This window comes from Takifugu rubripes, chromosome 22 (assembly GCF_901000725.2).
Source record: "Takifugu rubripes chromosome 22, fTakRub1.2, whole genome shotgun sequence".
Classification (NCBI taxonomy): domain Eukaryota; kingdom Metazoa; phylum Chordata; class Actinopteri; order Tetraodontiformes; family Tetraodontidae; genus Takifugu; species Takifugu rubripes.
Window position 1 is genome coordinate 11,580,977 of NC_042306.1, and position 20,849 is coordinate 11,601,825.

General features: G+C 49.0%; 2 protein-coding genes across 3 annotated transcripts; both read right to left on the minus strand.

Annotated features, from left to right (window-relative positions):
• Positions 1–488: 488 nt before the first annotated feature.
• Positions 489–11,445, minus strand: wls (Wnt ligand secretion mediator). 2 transcript variants are annotated; one of them, XM_011616561.2, is made up of 12 exons: positions 11,132–11,445; positions 8,002–8,274; positions 6,111–6,235; positions 5,853–6,014; positions 5,628–5,764; positions 3,644–3,812; positions 3,472–3,569; positions 3,317–3,380; positions 2,745–2,908; positions 2,604–2,673; positions 2,351–2,525; positions 489–1,371 (listed from the first exon to the last, which is right to left on the minus strand). In XM_011616561.2, exons 1-12 carry the CDS (start codon positions 11,235–11,237, stop codon positions 1,262–1,264), a joined length of 1,653 nt encoding a protein of 550 aa, XP_011614863.1. In that variant the 5' UTR covers positions 11,238–11,445; the 3' UTR covers positions 489–1,261. The 2 variants fall into 2 exon arrangements, with proteins under 2 accessions (XP_011614863.1, XP_011614864.1); XM_011616562.2 differs by having other exon boundaries at positions 2,604–2,687; positions 2,765–2,908; positions 11,132–11,444.
• Positions 11,446–12,086: 641 nt separating this feature from the next.
• scinlb (scinderin like b) lies at positions 12,087–19,859 on the minus strand. The gene is made up of 17 exons (XM_003975703.3): positions 19,704–19,859; positions 18,489–18,676; positions 17,731–17,885; positions 16,229–16,390; positions 15,982–16,131; positions 15,614–15,703; positions 15,402–15,534; positions 15,123–15,211; positions 14,838–15,053; positions 14,621–14,754; positions 14,423–14,513; positions 13,827–13,997; positions 13,568–13,742; positions 13,365–13,480; positions 13,218–13,295; positions 12,904–12,964; positions 12,087–12,753 (listed from the first exon to the last, which is right to left on the minus strand). Exons 2-17 carry the CDS (start codon positions 18,667–18,669, stop codon positions 12,593–12,595), a joined length of 2,163 nt encoding a protein of 720 aa, XP_003975752.1. The 5' UTR covers positions 18,670–18,676; positions 19,704–19,859; the 3' UTR covers positions 12,087–12,592.
• Between the last annotated feature and the right edge of the window lie 990 nt (positions 19,860–20,849).

Below are 20,849 nucleotides of genomic sequence, written 5' to 3' on the forward strand. Positions count from 1 at the left end.
CACCGCCGCCAATCAGTCAACAACGTTGAACCTAAATAACAATTTTAAAACAGATTTGGAACACAAATTCGTTCGTAGACTCAAGGTCTCATGGAATATTTAGCCATTTATAAAAATAATTATAATAAATCCTATTGGACCTGCAACCTCAAAAGCCATTCTGAAAAGTATTGGTTAAAAATAATGTGTTTTTATAACCATGCAACTTCCTTTCTCCATTGCTTACTTTTGTTTACTTGATCTATAAAAAAAAAAAAAACCCAAATAACTCTTGTTATTCCACCATCAACCTTTAGGGGGCGTACTTTAATAATGCAACAGAACTCAAATCGTCATATAGAGTATTAATTTCCTAGAAAATCAGATACAAAACGCAAAAGACCATATTTTAAAACGTCTTACTCACATGGTTAATATCTCTCCCGTGTTTTAAGTAGGACATACTATAAACATGAGTCAATTCCACACATAAAACAATGACCAGTACGTTAAGTAAAATGTATTTTTTATTTAAATTAGCATAAAAAACAAAAACAAACCATATAACAATGTAAAATGGGCTATGATCAACTTCAGAAACATCAATACATCATGATAGATACATTTTAGGAAGTTGAAATAAGCACTTTAGAAAAAATAGATATCTACTTTGTTACATGACCGACACACAGTATGCAATTCTCAAAGATGTGTGTATATATATCAAAAAGACTAAGACTGACAGCAGTACTGAAAACCTACTTTCTATTGAAGAGTATGCATTTGTGACAGGCTCCAAGATTTGGACTGAGGATATAGACACAAACAAAAACACAGCAGCTAAAACGTATGCACATGACCTCTCGCCGCCCTAAAACCCTCCCGTCTTTGCGAACAGCTAGGCAAACTTCTGACCCCCGAGAGGTTTATCTATACACCTCTGCTGTCAAAAGCCTTGTGCAACAATTACAACACACAGTTTGCACAACCTATGAAATGTTGAAGGTAAATTCCACTGTGAAATGAAAAGGACTGATAGGAGCATGGATAATATTCACCTTTAAGATGCGTACAAGTAGGAACATGAAGACACAAATGGGGGTCTGGTGCTGGAAGACAGTGACTGTGTAAAGTACATGCAGGTTGGATTGTCAATATGTGGTCCCAGTTGGTGCCTGGGGGGGGGAGGGGGCGTTGTAAATAGAGAATTCTGATTACATACAGGAGTAGGGGTCATTGGAGCAGTAGGTAGTAGAGGGGAGTGCATTTTACAGTGGGACATCTACTCCTGGGCGTCTTTTCCAGCCAGCCTGTAGATCTCAGAGGGGCCATCGACATGGGTGATGGTAGTAGTCAGCTGGATGTCCTCTCCGTTGTTTCCTCCAGCGTCTCCTGTACACACACACACACTCACCCCAGTGTTCAGCGGAATTCCACCAACATCAACAGTCGTTCGGAGAAGAGAGGCTGAGCACCTTAAACACCAACAGAGGCACTTAAGGGGAAAAGTCCAGAACCAACTCACTCTCTCTGTCAGTGACATCACAAGATGGATGGTTTTCATTACTTCTCTGACCAGCCCCCCCATCCCCTTTACTGCCTGGAAGAAAGCCTGGTGTCCATTAAAATCACAAACTTGGGCCAAAGAGACCCTTCTTTCCCCTGGGAACCTGGGACCCGCTGAATCGCCCAATCCAAAGACAAACTCCGCATGAATAAGAGGCTTTGCAAACATTAATCAGAGTGAGATGAAAAGGAGGCCTGGCAAGTCCTGCAAAGATGGTATGCATTTCTCTGGAACTCCTGGGATTCATTAGAATCCTAATCTAATTTTAATAAATTAAATTTGATGACGCAACTGCTATGATTTTTATCTTTATTTTAGCCACATGGAGACAAAGCCAGCAGATCACAGTTGCCGGTGCTTCTGATTCAGATATAGATCCACCGAATGGAAACGGAGTTAATGCGGCCTTTTGCTTTTTATACATTCAGCCAGTGTCGTCTTCATCGAGCTGCACTGGCGGCGCCTCAAAAATCAATCCACGGAGGGGAAAAAACAAAACAGTGACAACAGCCAGAGGAATGAAGGGAAAACTGGATATCTGAAGAAAATGAACAATTCAAAACCAATGAGGGAAAAGCTAACGGGATCCCTCAGAAAGTTCTGACAGCTTAAAGCCAGTCGGGGGCAGCGAATCTGAAGGTCTCTCAAATCTGATCGTGAAAAGTGGAACTTCAATGTGGCCCAGCTGTAACGATGGCAAACACCACTTTGTCCACTAGGAGGCGACAGAGATCACCAGAGAAACTCCCCCTCACTCTTGCCAGTGTTGTTTCTCCAGAAGGTGAATAAAAACAAATTAATTACCTGTGATGCACTGGGCACTCGACTGCTCGTCTCCGTAGCGTTTGTGAGACGGTGCGTACAGGAACATGATGGCGAAGACGTACAGGTTCCACATGCCGTAGATGCCGGTGAAGAAGGCGCTGTTCACCTGCACCATGTGGTCCCCCAAGTGCCAATGGCCCTCATTCACCTGCAGCTGGAGCCGAGACAACGAGGCAGTTAGACACGTGGCGGCACGCGCACGGCGGCGCTTCTTTAACCTCCGGATTCTCACCTGACTGATGATGAAGAAGATGACGGTCATGGCGGCGCAGAACAATGTGACCAGCATGAGGAACTTGAACCTAAAAATCAAACCCTAAATCACAAAAACAGCCAGGAGTTGTTAAATATACAAATAGACTCAGATAAAAACCTAGAGAGCCTCAAGACGACCTCGTAGTGCAGGCGTCGGGCCTTAGACATGGCGGGCAGAGACATCCTCTTCCCGCTGATGTTGCGGAAGACTTGAAACACCATGAAGCAGAGGAAGAGGAAGTAGAGACAGGCGCAGATCCCGGCCACGATGATGAAGGCCATCTGATGCGTCAGTCAGGGAAACTCAACTATTGATCAGCGCCTAAAGCTGCGTGTGATGCGGCTGAGGAGGGTTTGGCTGTCAGACGCTACAGCAGGAAACATGTGGGCTGGATGAAAGTTTAATGACCCTGGTTAACGTCGAAGAGCCGGGAAGAATCTGAACACAACACGGAGGAGGTCCGGAAGCAGGAAGCTGCTCATCAAGGCGAGCGCCGCTCACAACCCGGCACAAACGCGCAGTTGTGAGGCTCCACATATGGCAGCCATCAATTATTTCTCACCTTATTAGAAATCACTTCAAACCAGAGATGAGAAGAACACATTATGTATAAAGACCCGACAAATAAGAACAAATTGGGGTTTTTTAAAAATTATTTTACCCTTAAAAAGATTGAAATAAAAAGATACGGCAAGCTCTGTTCCGACATCGGTGGCCCAAATGCTGTAGAAGGGGTTGGTCAGCTGGACCCCTCTGGGAAAGGACAAGAATATTCAACAAGAAAAGTGGCCGCTTGCATCACAGCAAAGAGGAGGCGAAAGCACGACGTTTGCTCTGGTCTCACCTTTCACACATGTCAAAAATAAAGAGACAGAAGGAGCCAAAGACGATGGGCCCGACCTGCTTCCAGTACACCGACAGACGGTTCCTCTCCGTCTGATCCTGCAAAAACGAGTCAGCGTTTTACCTTTTTGTGGACGAGACTGACAGAATTAAGAGAACAGGAGTAGTGGTACCATGAGGTGCTCGCCACAGAAGATGATCCAGAAGGAGAGCAGCATGGAGTAGAAGATGCCCTGCCTGATGTCTCCAAAAAGCAGCATCCAGGTCCAGTTGAAGCCGATGGAGAACCACTCCACGGGGATGTTGATGAACGTCATGGAGATACCGAGAGCGAGGATTATCCTGAGGGAGCAGAGACGCCTCGGCGTTACTCGATCCTTTCATCTATTAATAAAACCTCCGCTCGCATCACTGAGGAACACTTGGATGAGAGGCGCAGGACCGACGGCACCGGGGGAACCTTCTAGCACTCAAGCAAACGTGTTGTTGGACGGTGTTGGCAGATTAAATTTAGGGTCGGATCTTGGCAGGTTCTACACCCGAACATGTCGGGACGCAGCAGAGACGTCAGCAAGGGCGGCGTCATCGCAGCCAGGACACGCAACTCTGCAGCGACTAGCAACTTTCTCAGGGTCGCAGGAGGACAGACGAGCTCTTTTAATCCTTAGAAATGAAGGTGGAGAAATTAGGGAGGGGCCTTCCTGAACACCGGCCTGCAGCAGGTCTCTGCACACCACCGGTTACTGAATATAAACACAGAATTAACAGGGCAAAACAGACAGACAGAGAGACAGACAGACAGACAAAGAGACAGGGCAAGAAATGAAGAGAGAAAGAGAGAAAGATAGATAGACAGACAGGACAGACAAAGAGAGAGACGGGGCAAGGAATGGAGAAGAGAGACTGACAGACAGTCAGAAACAAAGAGAGAAGCAGAGACACAGACAGACAGAGAGAGAGATAGAGACAGACACAAGGAGAGAGAGAGACAGAGTGTTCCAGAATGTTAAAGGTGAAAGGAAAACATTTCTCTGGGAGCGGCGCAGCTCCTGAGCCCTTTCTGTCCGTCAGCTCTGCTGTGCAGAGTGAAACCACATTTGACTGGAATGCAGGGAATGTGTCCCGAGCACCAGCCGCACAGGAGAGAGCGGCGAGGCCAGTATCTGTGTCAGCGCACGTGTGGGAGGGGACAAAAGGCTCGCTAACAGTTTAGGGGTCTATTAAGCTAACAAGCTTTAGCTAAATAAAATGGCAGTTACCCCCCCCCCCCCCGAATGCACTGGATCACCGTATATTTCCTGCATCTGGAGCTCACTTCTGTCTTCCTTGTTTAGTCTGAAGTTTACTGATCCGACACCCCCGCGGCCTAGCATGACAGGAGACTCTGGTAAAGCTTTTACAGCATGAAAAAATCATCCGCTGTCCACAAATAGGGTACGAGTCGCACTTCCTCAGACCCTGCTGGCCATTTGGGAATAAGCGCTGCGAGCTGGAAAATGCAGAGGGATGGAGAGAGACTGTGTGTCCCCCCCCCACAGCCGGCGTGCATGTCCTCGGTGTGCGTACGGCGGCCGTGCGCCTGCCTGAGTGCTAGCTTTCAGATTTTGTCACACATTTCACGCTTTGTGCTTCCACGCCGCCTTTTACTGATCCGTCTTCCCAGCACAGTCGGGGGTTAGACAAACACTGAGCTGTGAGCGTTCCGGGGCACCGTGTTCAAACGATCCGCCTCGGGCATCTACCTGCATTAGCTGCCCTGACCTTCACGGTGTTTGGGAAAGGAATGAACACAGATGCCAGATGTTTCACTTATTTCCTTGATGCATTCACCTTTATAAAGGAAATCTTTGAAGTTATTTTCCAAGCAGATTCCATTTATTTAAAATATTCGAAGCTGCGAGTGACTGACTGGATTTTTAGTTATGCTACAGAAACTAGCTCTATGGAGGGAATCAAATCCCAGGAGCACAGAAGTGAAAACCAGCCCGACGTCTCTTTAATGTGTCAGATTTAGCAGCATCTAGTGGTCAGAATGCAAACTGCACGACCTAAAGACCGGAGAACCCCGACGACTGGATACCAGCAGATTTAAGGACACAGGACGCGTTTAGCATTGCAATGTTGTAGCTCGCTGGCTACAAAAATGACGCTGCTTACTTCTCCAGCAGAACAGGCGGCCTGTTCATGAGGGTGATCCGCCTCCAGTACCAGATCATGATGATGAGGATGCTGGGCGTCAGGAACGTCTTCATGGCGAACCACACTTTGGTGAAGCCTCCGTTCTGGTGGATGCTCTACGGGGAGAACCACGCCATCAGGCGTCGTTAGCCAACATCAGCCGACGCTACGGTCAAAAGTGCGGATGCAGAAATGTCCGCTCACGACAAGTCGGATGTCTTTGATTTCTCCGATCCCCACGTTGACCTTCTTGCGCACGTTCACAGGGAGGCGGATGTTGAGGAGATAGTACTTGTGGGCCACGCTGCCCACCTCCATGAAGGGCAGGAGGTCACACTCGTAGCATCGGCCCTCGTTGTCCATGGTCTGCAAGGAGCACAGCGAGACGTCGTATCGCCAGGCTGGAGATAACAAAGGCTAAAAGGAATAGCAACTGTTTTTCCGGCTTCAAATGTCTGGAACCTTGGAAATGGTGAGATTGCAGCTGAGCTTCCTCTGCTCGAAGGAGTGAGCCAGCTCCGTCCACTCGCTGATGGTGTCGTCTCTGTAGGCCAGCCTCACGTCCAGGGTCACCATCGCTCCTTCCTCTGCGAACGAGTCCAACGCCATTAAATGAGGGTGGCAAAGGTCATCTCATACATTCACCTGCTTCTCTCTGCACACTAAAGGTCATTTCTGAAGAGGGTGGACATGACAGACGGGCCAGGGTCTCCCAGTATATTCCAGACATGCTGCCGTCACCCAGGCCAGGTCTCAAAATGGAACATATTAACCCCGCCTGCTTCCCACAATCAAAATACTTCCACGTTTGATGAAAACGGGAAGACCTTGAGCTGGCCTCTGACGGCCCAGCCCACCGAATCCAGCACATCCGCAGCCAAGCTATTAAAACTGCATCTTTAGATCACATTACACAGCCAAGTGTTCACTCCTCCAGCCCTCCCGAGTGCCTCTCGTGTCGTTATGAAACGAGCTGGGTTGAAGAGAAAGGAACCCGGTGGCCTTTGCTGCGAGAAAGGGAGGGCAAAAAAAACGAAAGAAAGAGGGGGAGAGCGAAGCAGATGAGCGCTGGCAGTCGGCTGTCCGTGTGAAGCCCCTCCGCTCCGTCATTGGCCCGGCCCGACACCCTCCGACGTCAGCTCGCTTCGTGCAAACATTCCACTACAGCCTAGTGGCCATCGCCACGGAAACTAAGCCCTCTCAACCGCTGTGTTATTGCTGGAGCCGGGCCAAAGGGTGCCCGATGCAGGGGTGGAGTGGGGCAGGTGGGCGGAGGGGTTAATAAGGGCAAAGCTGCTCGGAGAGACAGATAAGGCAGTGGAGGAAGAGGCGGCCTCAGCCAGAACCCCTCCCAAACACCTTTGGATCACCATTTTCTCTCTGCAGACAGAGATGCCATTTTGTTCCTTTAAACATTGTCTTTTTTTATTTTGTAACAGCAGCCAGCGCCGCCGTGTCGGATCTGCCCGCTCTCTACGAGGCGCCGCATCCTCGGCGCTGCCTCTGCATCGAAGATCAAACCGAGTCGGCAGCATCTGGAAGAAAGACCCGTCTGTGGTCCAGGCTGAGCCACCAGGCAGTAAACAACCCACAGGCCCTCGATGCAAATGTTTCAGTTTGTCCAGACGCGCCTCATTGAAGACAGCCCGTCAAAGATGAAGCCTTTCCCTCCCATTTCTGTGCTTCCCAACGTCCCTCATCTCCCCACAACGTTCCTGTCAGCTCAGTTCTAAAGTTCTGAGTTCCTGCAGCTCTGACGTTACACTTGTCTGTTTCACAACAGGAGTTGTGACACCGAAATGATTTCAAGATGTTGGAATTTTCCACAGAATATCAAATTCCTTTTTTGCTGCACGGACCGTTTATGACTGGAAGCGTTTGAGGGACAAACCTGCTCATAAGCAACTTATGGTGGTTGTTCAGGACTTTGGGGTGAATTCTTATCTAAATGTGTCATTCATTTCGGTCGGGAGGGGTCCAAGAACTGGATTTTCCTCATTCACGCAGAAAATTTAACTGGCAACACTCAGATTACTCGTCTCTTCCTTTATCCTTCTCTCAAAGATGTCTGAAAACCACTTAAAGACTCCCGCTGACATCCAATCTTCCCTGAATCTGAATCTTTGTGTTCCCTCAGGGTGACAACCCCCCTCCTGCTAATCCATCCCACAGGAACGACCATACGACGCTAAAGGTGGGAGGCTAACTTGACTCCCCTTAGAATTAAAGGAATAAAAAGCCATTGCACACAATTACCTGCAGGAACAAAGACAGAAATGCAGATATCTGCTAATAATAATAATAATAATAATAGTTAGCCTAGCTTAACAACATGGCCCTGAAGAGTTCTTACCTATCTGGTTGTACATCTTAAAGGCAATGTCAAATTGCAGGATGACCAGCATGAACTGGAACCAGGGGCTCATCTCCTTCTTGGGCAGAGGAATGTGGGCGGCAAACACGATGTCGTTGGCCTCGATCTTCTTGGCCATGGCCTCGTCAAAGTTCCGGATCTTGTCACACTGGTTGGGGCCCCAGGGCATGAACCATTTGGTTTCCTGTCCCTGCTTGCCCGTGTCCACGCACTTGGATGCCAAGTAATGGACGGCTGTGGTGGGGCTGGGAGCTGGAGAGAGAACACAGGAGAGGCGTCAGCTGAGGTGCTACGCTAGCCGTAGCGGAGCCGTAGCGGAGCCGCTACTCCGCGTTCAGTATCAACCCGGTTCTGCGGCCCAGCCTCTCGGCTTTCAACGCAGCGAAGTCTGAACTCGGCTGTTGGCGACGCCGCATCTACAGTTACCTCTAACATTGTTTACAATATGGCCGGCGGCGAGTTCTCCTGCTCTCTGAAGTGTGCGGGTGGGAAAATTCCTGCAAGCACTCAGGCATCAATTACACAGAGAGACTCGCCTCGACGGGCGTTTGTCGTTTCTGCTCGCAGGAGTTCAGCGGCGCTTGTGAATCATCCACCATTATCATGCGGACGCCAAACTGCAGCCTCGAGCAGGAGGAGCAGCGGGAGGCCGGAGAGCTCAACCTGCGGGTCGGAGCGGGTCTTCTTCCTTTAGAGATTAAAATGTAAAAGCCCCCTCAAGTTCGCAGCCACGTGTGACGCCGGCGACAGTCAGGTCGGGGACTTTCAAAGTATCTGGGAGCAACCACGGCCGATGTTCTGACCTACATTCGTCCGATTTGTTAACATCTGCGCCGACTGGTTCCAGTTCCAGTTGAGAAAGGGAGCGCAAGGAGACGGAATAAAAGAACCAGCCATTGCTGCTCTTTGATGTATGCTTCAAAAAGAAGTTCAACTTTTTCAACGATGATGAAAATAACCAGAAGAAAAGAGACAAACGCAGTCCTAAAATCGACACACATCTCTCCTACGGTACTTGAACTCAGCTCCACCCTGAGTGAGCAAGACAACGGCGGCAGTAGAGTCGGACGGAGCGCTGATCGTTTCGCTGCCTCGTTACCTAAAAGCAAACACGCAGATGTTTCCGTGCAGCCGTGAGCGCGTCCAGCTGCTGCTGACGCATCGAGGAGACTCGACTCGTTCACCTCTGAGAGGTTGGTGGGTCGAGGATCAAAGCTCAGAGTTTCCGGGTGAGATCATGAAACGCATTACTGGCACAACCCAGAACAAGTCAGGGCTTTGATGGATGCCGGCGAGGTCGTCGGGTCAGGATCGGGCAGGACCGGTCGGTGCTTTTAAACGCAGCTAAATCCTCGTGATGTGACAACATACCATTATACTGGTCGTAAGCACTGGCAGCGTCGTCCAGGACAACAATGAGAAGAGAAACTAGTTAATGTCTGTCCAAGTCTGCTGCGACATCAGGATTCCCTCTTTAGCTTATTAGTGTTGGACTTTTTTCTCCAATGTAGCTAGCAACCGAATGCTAACAGGCGCTTTAACGTCATTTTAATCCAACTTCATTTAGACAGCATTTGTTACAATCACAATTATCTCTAGAAGCTCCAGCTCCTAACCACCCTAAGAAGCAGCAAAAATATTCCGTTTTTAACAGGAAGAAACCTCCAACCAGGCTCGTATGAGGGGACCCTCCTGCAAGGTAAAGAGAGGAAGAAAGGGTACTTTCGGAGTCACAAAAATCACTAAATTGTGGCCAAGTGGGCCAAAATCAAGGCAACATCCTGGCTAAAACCAGCCTGCAAACTAAAATGCCCGTGGCCATTAAGCCTGACACTTATCAGAGGTCTGCTTGTTCACGCGAAGGCCGGGACTCAGTCCCCACAGAAGCTGCAGGCGACAGATACCTCACAGTCGTAAAATTTAAAGCAGGCCATCTTCAAGGAACTGTGTGTTTTAAAAAGAAAAAAAAGGCACAAAGGGAACAAAGAAGACACACCTAACCGAATTAAACCCAGTTATCTGGAATCCCTTTGAGTTCAATTATCCCGCTGACCCCGGGAGCTTCGGCGCTCCACCGGCTCCTCCAATCTCCACTGCAGTGTGGCGAGAATAATGGCGGTCCCCTCGGCCTGCTGGCCCCATGCCGTGTTCCCGGGGCTGTCGGGAAACAAGGGGAGAAAACCCCTTTCTACTCAATTACCCCCGCCGCCCTCGGCCACCGAGCAAACACAAAGCAATCCGGCTTCATTAAAACCATCTCAGCCAGGAGGGAAGCAAACAGGCTAATTTAGCACCAGCCTGTCCCGGTGTTCCGGGAGTTTGAGACGGCTCCGAGATCCACCAAAACCAGGAACTCTGCATCTTTAACGTGGAATTCTGTGCGTAGCCGCTGTGGAGTGGGTGGGTGGATTTAAAGAAACTTGACAGCAACTCCCCATACAGTCCTGAAGGCACAAACGCAACTTTGACAGCTGCGTGCACTCTTTTCCTGCGCACCAAAGGACATGAAACAGGGGGAAGAGCGAGGGAAACATAAATGCTGCCTGCGAGGCGACGGGGATTTGCAGAGAATTCACACAGGGGGGGGGGGGACAAGGAGTGAAAGGAAGGTAGTGATGCTGCCTGGGGCCCCTCACTAGAGACAGACGTTGTACAAGAGAGGTGGGGGTGAGGAGGAATAGGAGGAGCAGGAGGTGTGGGGAAGAACGTTCGAGCGTGGATCAAAAAGGTGAAAACGCAAAAAAGGGTGGGAGAATAGCAGAACATCCATGTGCAAAAAAATGGTGAAATGCGCCCCCCAACCCCGGTCTTGTTTCTACGCCAAGCGAGCGTACATGTCGCTGTAGTGCGCGTTTAAAGCACTGATTTAGCGCGAAGGGCTGAATTAAACGGTGTCAACGCAAAACTAGTGAGGCAACATGCAGCTACAAGTTAGCGTCCATCGCCTTTTGTGGCTGCGGCGGAGCCACGCAACCATTAAACTTGGGACAAAAACTTCACGCTGGCGCCGTTCGGAGTTTAAGTTGCGCCCGGAGCCAAATTACAGAAACACACGACAACGGAGGCGATCAAAGATTTCTTTTTTTTTTTTTAAAAGAGAAAAACTTACCAATCAAACCGCCGACCATGAAGGCGAACGCCTGGAACAAAAGCAGGATAACTCCCCCTATCACCAACTTTTTGGTGCTCATGTTTTCAATAATGGCCCCCGCCATGGCGAAGGGAAGGTCGGGAGCGGGGGGGAAGAAGAAAATGTTACACCGAGCGAGGAGCAGCCAGGAACGCGCTGGAGGAACGTCGCATCTGCGGCCGGTGGGAAAGCGAGCTGCACCCCCCTTCTCTGCTCTGCTCCTGCCTCTTAACTTCCAAGGAGGAGGGGGGAAAAAGCAGGAATCACATGACTGGGAAGGACTCGGCTTTATCCCCGAACAGCCGACGCGAGACCGGGAACAATCCGCGTTAAAATAGAGGCTGACACAGGTCCACATCTATTTAAAGGGGACTCTCAAGGGGGGGCACCTTCGATTCGGTGGTAAAGAACCACCCCCCATCACCAGTTCAGAACTTATTTATGTCCCAGAAACAGATTTGATTATTTCTTCTTCTTTTTAAATTAAGCTTTAGCGCCTATATTAGAAGTTCATTAATTCCTATTCATGTCTCCTCATTTAAAGTTTCTGTTGCTTACATTATACCGGCTAATATTGTTTATTCCGCCATATTTAAGGGTCTATATGAAGGGATTTAAATACACCCGGAAGTGGGCGGAGACTATTTGATGCAGGTGAGGGATTAGGTAAAGGGAGGGAGGAGCCAGGGAGCACGAGAACAGGCGATAATGGGGAGATGTATATAAGATAACACATTTAATCTTTACTTCCACCATTATCATCAACAAACTGATTAAAATGTGAAATTATTCTGCCATTGAAATGTGTTCCTGGAAGATTATTTCAGTTTTTTTAAGGGGCTAACGGGTCACAGTTGTAGTTATTTGTCGTTGAAAACTGGGTGGTTCTATAGATTATTACTGGACCTGCAAACGAATAATGAAACAGGTTGGATGCATTTTTTTGTTGTTTTTTTATTTAAAAGCCATTTGTGTGAGATTTTCAGGCGACACAACTGGCATAGTACAGTTTGAATGAATGCAGGCATGATAGAAACCTAAAGATGGAGTGTACGGGCGTAAAATATAGTCGTTGTGAACAAAAACGAGACACACTAACGCAACAGTAGAATGTTAAACTGTCTAATGTTGGTGCTGACAAATGGCTTCATTTCCTAATTTATCGACTTAAATCAAAAATATAAAGGCAACATTAGCTAAAACTAATTAATTTTTTTTAAAAAACCCAAGTCCATCAATTAAAAATCTACAGGAACTATTTGGCTACAGATTGCTGGGCCCAGCTGTGACTGCCATTCAGACGGGTAACCATGGCAACCTTGTGGGGGATAATTTTGTTTTTTGGCACTGAAGTTAAAAGTCTTAAAACAAAAACAGGAAGTGCTTTGCAGGTAAGAAAGAGTCACACAGGTAGAAATAAAGCCTGGGGCCGGCGTTTGCTCAGAAACGTTTTCGGATTCTCTCCAGGGGGTCTGTCTCCCACATCTTTGGGTCCCAGGCATGGAACCAGCCAGTGAATGTAGATGGCTCTTCTCCCTGCTGGATGGTGGTGATGGGCAGTCCTTTGCGGCCAGAAGGATCCGTGTTGACGTAGTCTTTGGCTGTGTGAGAAGAAGCAGAAGAGGACATCAGGACACTTCTCTCGCTAGCCTTTTCTTGGCCTAAGTAGACTTAAAATCAAGTAACTGAAGCAAAGCAGAGTTTGAGTGGTGCATTTTTATTTATCCCTGTAGGGTGTTTATGCAACAAACCTATTCTGGGAGCTTCTTTCCGTTCCTCATCATTAGCATCTTTGCCGACCCACAGGAAGATCTACGGGGAGGTGAAAACAGTGAGTCCAGTGGTGTTCAGATATGGAGTTCGAGGCATATTCACACATGCGAACAAGTGGGTTCATGCAGACAGAGCTGGGTGGACAGGAAAGGACAAAAATAGCAGTCCAACAGAATAGTGGGATGGCAAAATGATGCACATATAGCCCCATGTTAGCCCCATGTTAGCCCCATGTTAGCATGGGTTTATTGTATAATACAAAGTCCGCAAGGATCCATGTGTGCAACATCACCTGGTCCCAGGTGTCCAGGAGCATCACATCATCGGTGGCCAGGTCAGACTGAGTGAAGTCTCCCGGGACTTCTTCCACCTGAAAGAGCATAAACCTATAAACTGTTGCACAAACCTGTGTCTACAGCCTTCTCTATTAGGGACTTACAAGAATCGTTCCTGTTTTGTTGGAGCAGCCAAACAGACGTGGAGGCTTGACCATTTTCTTCAGGCCTGTGGAGGTCTGGTACTCCTTTTTGCCACCGAGAGCAGACCAGAAATCAGCTGTGGGGTAAAATAAACAGCCTCACATTAGTTTGTCTCATATCCAAAGTTTGCGGTTGTTTTATGCTGAATACAAGCAAACATTACCAGGCTCCTTGCCCTCTTGCACCTGGCTGGGGGTGCCCCCCAGGAATCCCACCACATGCTTGGAAGCTTCCATCTCCTCGTCTGTGGCGCCTGTCCCTCGCCAGATGTACAGGACCTTTGGAGATTTCAGCACAAACACGTCGTTGCTGTTGAGGTTGGAGGAAGAAGCCTCGACCTGAAGGAACAGACAGGAAGAGAGCAGAAAGTCTTTTATGAGCTCCCATTAGGAGGCATCGCCAGTCAGAAGTTGGCGACGCACCTCCACAGCGCGGGTCGCTCCAGACGTGCTCTGGCGGATGTGGAAGAGGCGGGTGCTGGCCGTCTCAGAATGTCCACTTTTAGACGAGGTGCCTCCGAGGTGGATGATCATGGGTTTGCCACGGAACAGGCTCACCAGGTGTGGAGGCTCCTGCCCCTGAGTGACTCTCACCTGGTGACAAGGTAAACAGGAAATGCACAGTGAAGGCAGCTAAACACAGCGCTGCAAGGATCCAGAAATTGAAACCTTGCATTGGCGAGTAGCTCACTGACCGGCGAAAGCATTTATTTCATTGTTATAAGGAGGCAACTGTTGCCCAAACATAAAGTCGTACATCAGTTTTTGTTACGACGGGAATACTGAAGGGACACCGCCATCTTCTGGCAGAACCGGGGTACTGACCGCGCCACTCTCTAATCTAAATCTGAAATATTATGAAAATTAGATTTATCACCTACGATTAAATTATTTAAGAAACAAATAAACTATCTGCTTGTGCATCTTTACCCGTTGGGAAGTTTGCGTTCCTTTTTGGTTACAGCTGGTGCTTTACTGTCAGGATTATCATTATAGGATGTGTGGGATCAACCACTAACCTGCAATGGAGATCCTCCCATTGAGTCATCCAGCAGGACGGTGAGGTACGCTGAGGCCGTAAGCTCATCCTGCGTGCACTTCAGACCCTGCCTGAAACAGACATGCATAGCCTTGATGTGGCGGGGTGACGCGCGTAAGCCCAGATTTACAGCTTCATTCAGAGGGCATTTAACACGCAACTCTTTCATTATACTCACCAGGTATAGATGATGTGCTTCTCGCGGCCTCCCAGATTGTAGCTGTAGAGGATGAGGTAACAGTCTCCCCCATAAAAGTGACCATATGTGGAGGGATCCACAGGCGCCTTGGCGCCTTTCTCCACACGCCAGATCTAAAGAATTTTTTTTAAAAGACACCGATTGGCTTTGTCATCCTTACGGGCTTCAGCTACTGGCCATTTCCCCCCAGTCTTACCTGGACTTTGCCCTTGCCATCATCCACCATGCCGTGGTGGGCGGCCATGGTCTTGTTGGTGTGCAGGGTGGCGGCGTCGAAGGGGATCTGCGGAACTTTGGCGATGCGGCCGATGGTGTAGGGCTTAGTCACTCCTGTGGTCTCATCTTTGTCTTTCCAGTCGCAGAAGAACTGCTTAAACAGAGTCATCTCACCTCCAGCAGGGATCACCTGGATCTGTGGGAGAGGTGTCATACGGTGAAACGCGTCCTCACCAAACGTTTTGAGGAGGGCTGCTTTTCCTACCTTAGTATTCGTGGCGTAGCCCTTATCTTTGATGAACTGCACGCCTGCAGACAGCGCGGCCTTGCGCTCAGACGGGTTGGCTTTGGGACCTGTGGAGTCGGACATAAAGAGAAGTTACAGTTGCCGTTGACGCGAACACCCCCGACCCAGGAGGAACCTGAGGAGGGTCCAGTCGACTGGGACGTTTCAAAGACTAAAACAGCAGACGAGTGCAACCGTCGCGGCTGTGCCTGACGTTTGAGCAGAGATCAAGCAAAATGCCGTCCAGGCTGTTGGCACCTTTCCAAACGAAGATGCTTCCGTCCACCCCGTTGTCCACGATGTAGCACTCCTCCGGAGACAGCATGGCCTGCTTGAAGGGACTGGACTCCGCCACGCAGGACACCTTCATGTTGCCAGAGGCGTCAGAGATCTGTGATGGACAGAACAGGTCACGTGGCAGCGCTGCTCTCATACTCTAGATCAGAACTGTCACCGCCCCCCCCCCTCACCATGTAGAGGCTGCCCTTCTTCTTGTTGCCGGCGTCCACCTTGTCGTCGTCAGAACCGCAGGGGGCGATGGCGGGTTTGGGCCCCAGGGTCTAACAACCACACAGATGAGTCACTGTTCTTTTCATGCGTCCTCAAAGCTTAGAGTATAATCAGATGCAGTCGGGGCAGTTTTGACAGACGTGCGGTGTGTCCCCCCCCCCTCCCTCGAGCCCTGTTTGTGGAGGATGTTTTTTCAGCGGTACAGACTTGGCCCATCACAAAACGCATTCTTTCCCCCCAAACCCGTTCCCACGTTCACTAACGCCGTGTAGCCGGGACTCTCCAGAAGTGAGCCATATGGGCTCGTCCATTTCAAGGGGTGCCTCACCTCTATGACCTCCGCAGGCTCCTCCCCCTCGTCAATCAGGTGCATCGTTCCTCGGCCTCTTCGCTCATTATCTCTGATGTCGATGGCCAACTCGGTGGCCTTCAGCCTCTCGTAGCGGTTACTCTTGCTGCCGTACCAGACATAAATATTCTGCACAAAGACAGGAAATGATTTAATTCAACGCCGGAAGTCAAATGCTAATAATAATGCGCGCCAGGAACACCTCGGGTTTTCAGTTATAGCTCACCTGGCCCAGGTCAATGATGAAGCAGTCCCCCATGTTGAAGCTGGACCAGGCCAGGTCCTGCTCCGTCGCCCTGATGGCCCTGCGACCCTTGACGTGCAGCAGACGCTTCACGTTCGCGTCATTGGTCACCACGTGTTGAAAACCAGAAGCCACGCCCCCTTTCTGGAACAAAAGAAAAGGTAATTAAGGTGAGGTTCAATTCGATTAGCGGCGCAGTCACGAATGGTTTGCAGCATAATAGAGGAGAGGACAGAAGGGTAATGTTTGCGGAGCAGAGGGGGTGGAACGGCTTTTGGACCATGACACGAGACACTTTCCTGCTCTGTTCTGTACCTTGGAGGCAGAAGCGTCTCGTAAAACTCCATCCTTGGCGAAGCCATCAAACAAAACAAGTGTTTACAAAAAGGTATTGCGTCATATGAGCAACAACCACCCTAAATGCATTAACAGACGACGGGCTTTGGAGGGCGCTAAAATTAAATACGAGGCAAACTTCCTGTTTTCGAGTCGAGAACTCAAAGAGGGAACGTCTTTGAACGCAACCAGCTGGCACCGACCAGAGGAGGAGAGGGTTGTTAGCATCTGGAGGAGTGGCGAGTTCCACTGCCATTTGTGTGTGTCCCTGTCGGGGAGAGGCTCTAAGATTTTCCATGAGAACAATTCGGGCTCTGTTTACTCTCCAGGAAAGTTTGCAACCAAACCGCGGCGTTACCGAACACTGAAGTCCAAAACAATTTATTTGCCTCTGTTTATGGAGGCCGTGTGTGTGTGTGTGTGTGTGTGTGTGTGTGTGTGTGTTTGTGCGTGTGTGTGTGCGCGCGTTTGTGCTAACGCCACTGTTTTTCCGAACAAAAGCCTTTTTTTAACCATCTTGTCTGGTAAAAACAGTAAACAAGACTAATTGCAGCTGACTAGAGCCAGGAGGGGGGTGGAATTTATCATGGTGATTGGAAACAGATGGCTAGTTAAAATAGGAATACAGAGGGGAAAAAAGCCCTTGCTTCAGTTCAATCCCAAATATCTGCATTAAAGGTTTGCTGTGAGTCAGTGGACACACCCTGGTCTGAAACAATGTGCTTTATCTGAACTTCAGACTCATTAATACGAGGTTTGTGGGAGGCCGGCAATGATTAAACACAGGCGCTATATTTAGGTGAAAGGCAGCTCTGACAGGGTCCATCTTCACGCTTCTGTCACCACTTTCACCCCTTCCTCTCCGAATGTGTTTCAGAAGAAAATAAAATTGCTAACTAGTCGAAAGAAAAAGAAACAAAAGCAGTTTGGGCTGTTCTGGCACCAGATCAGCCCTAAATGCTAACAGCAGCAAGCTGATTTTATTGTGTTAGAATATTAATAACAGCTGATTAGCACAGCAGCACAGGCCTGTTTGTCCTGTTTGCAGATTTTTGGTAACATTCCAAGCCTAAGAAATTCTATTTATGCTCGTATTATCAACATGATACGCCTGGTAGTGGTGGCAGGGGCCCAAAGCTGAAGCTCACCTGATACTTGATGCCTTTCTTGAAGTAGCCGATGAAAATTTTGGATTCATTGTCCTGCACCTCCCGGAACTGCACCGGCCCGCCGCCCAGGTGGTCGTCCATCTGCATGGCGAAGACGGCCGCCGCTCCGCTCTCATCCTGCGAACACTCCTCACCTGCAGGAAAGAGACCTCTGCCATCAAACTGCGTCGGTGTCCCCCCGCAAAGGAACACATTTTCCACTGCTCAGATTCCTCGGAATTAACGGGACCTTTGAGTCACTAGGCATTCCGGACTGGAAGATCTGCTGCTGACATCAGAACTCCCCGAAAGCGTGTAAATAACAGTGGAAGCTGTTATAGCTAAACCTCTCACAGAGGAGGAGACCTGACTGGGAACACTGGTGCCCGTCTGGACAGGAGGCTTCAGGAACCAGCGGCAGGTCTTCCAAGGTGTGTTTTGGTTAAGCAACGTTTTGGGGTTTTTTGTGTGTAATATATATTTGCAGGGAAGAGTTTTGCGTGTTCCGACTGGAGCCGGCCGGTGTGGACAGACGGCAGAGGCAGGCGGCTGGGAGCTGGGGAGGAATTTCACTGCACGGTGCGAGTTTTTCAGCGTTTTAACGCAACAAATAAGCGATATGGGAGGAATGCAGAAATGCAGCCCAATGGCAGTGTGTGCGCACGTGTGTGTGTGTGCATGTGTGCATGCAAACAATCCTGATGTTCACACACACACACAAAGAATCAACTTTAAATGTAAGCTCTGGACTGTCGTACCGATCCACATGTGGATGAAGTAGGAAGGAGCCGCGGTGGTGTAGAGCAGCAGGTAGGCGTCGCCCGTGTAGAAGGAGCCGTGCAGGGCCTCGGGAACCGGTTTCAGGTCCATTTTCTCGATGCGCCACACCTGGAGCCCTGGCTTCTTTCCAGCTGTTGCGAACTCCTTATGGGAAACCATGATGTCTCTGAGGAAGGAGGAGGAAGGAGAGGAGGAGAACCATGAGAGGCATAATGGGGGCTGCTGCTGCGGTGGGTCCTGCTAAATAAATGCTGTTCCAGCCAGCTTTGTTGGCCCTTCGGCCCTTTGTTGGTCCAGGCAAACTGGTCCAACCTGTCAATTAGCAGCTCCTGCTGCTGCACATCTGTAACACCTGGATGTACATGTGAGGTAGCGAATGCGTCAAAGGGAAACTTCAGCTGCTGAGCCGAGACACGTTTCACCTTCTAAAATCTGCTGTTCAAAGTCAAAGGGTGATGTTTCTTCAGCAAATGGCGATAAGAGCAAGCCCTTAACCACCCAAACTCAAGAGATTATGCAGATTTACTTTTACCCGGATTACACAACTGCCAGTTTAGCAGCTGGATTACAGCTGGTGAAGACACACACGCACACACACACCAACGCCAAGTCCAATATTAAAAGCCTGCATCACCAACATCAGCACATCCAGGAGCCATATACTAGAGTTTGTTCATCTCAGGTTTCAGGTTTCTGCCCACTTCCTGTTAACAGGCTGATCATTAACTGCTGCATCACGGACCAATCATGGTAACCTGGGGCCAGACGCACTGCTTAATAACACTCTTGTGACACAATAATAATCATCCTCAGACCGCAAACACACTGAATTAAATGCAAAAAAAAACCAAAACTTTTTTTAAAAGCCATTTTAAATACTGTTTTGATTTTTTTACAACTATTACGTAACAGACAAACACGCACTTTGTGCCCAGGTTATAAATGAAAGAACCCATTTCCACTGGTAACACGCTTTTCCTATCGCAAAAAGACTTTTAAAATAATAATAACAAGTAAGAACAAATAATTCTGTGAATCGCTGACTTTCTCCATCTGCAAAAATCGCGTCTAACTTCGCAAACTCCGCAAAGGCGAGCAGCTCCCGATCTGTGCAGAGATTCCGCAAAACAGAGGAAAACTAACACGCAGGAGGGGGGAGAAAAGGTCTGGAAGTGTGGAAGGAGTGAACTCACGATCTGGGCGATGATTCGGAGGAATGAAGAGAGCAGAAGGCTGTCGAAGTGGGAGCGGATTGTGCAGAGAATTTAGGTTTTAATATGGAGCAGAGAGGAGGAGGAGGAGGAGGAGGAGGAGGAGGGTTCTGGGCTGGTCATCCCCGAGTAAGAGCAAGAGTTCTGATTGGTCAGCAGAGATGCAGAAGGATACGAGGGCGGTTGTTTCCTCTGAGATGTGTTTGGTCAGGACCTGTTTACCTTCAATAAAGTTCTCTCCGGTTCCCGTCGTGAAGCCCTCTGTGCGCCCTGAGTCCACTTAGGCAGCACAAAGTCCACACAGGCGCCATTTCTCCCTGAAGCAGCACCTAATCCAACAGCTGAATCTGTTTGTCTTTGCTTCACATGAGCGAGGAGAAGGAACTGCAGAGGAAACGAAACAGCCAAAATACTACAGCTCCCTTTTTTCTCACTTAGCCTGCAAGTACCTACAGGCGCTCTGTGGTGCGCCACCTCCTCCCCTGCAGACATGTTTCGCTTTGCCCCTTTTTACACATTTTGTAACTGAATCGAAGGTTTAAGAACGCACAAATCTTCAAACCCCATTTGTTCGCATTAAATTCTGTCATAAATTGCATCCCAAGCGTTTAAAGTGGCCGTAGACTTGGTGACATGAGCGTGTCCTGTCCTGGTCATTAATGGCTCTGTCACGGGCCCCCTGCTGTGCATCAGCATCTCCAAACTGAAGCTCTGCTGCACCTCTAAAGCATTTCTGTGTGTCGCACCATGTCTGGCACCACCAGAGGGAAAGCCAAAGGTCAAACCTTGTGTGCAACTACGTGTTACGCCCCCCCCAAGCTTTATTATTTGCTTACAAGCTGAACAGAAAATGCTGGTTTGCAAGTCTAACCACGCAGGGTGAGGTCAACAAGACGTCTGTCAGCTCCTCTTCCTGCAGGAGAGGATGAGCGGCAGTGACAGATGTGGCTGTTTGTGCATCGGCAACAGCCTTTGCTAAACCTGGATGCACCCCAGCACTGGGATGCCTACGTGTGTGTGACACGCTCCCGTGCTCAGATACTATCAGAGTAATTCTTCTTTAATTTTAAAACGCTTCTGCAGCTCACTTCTGCTTTCATTTGGCCGTGGTCGTCAAAACAGGCAGTA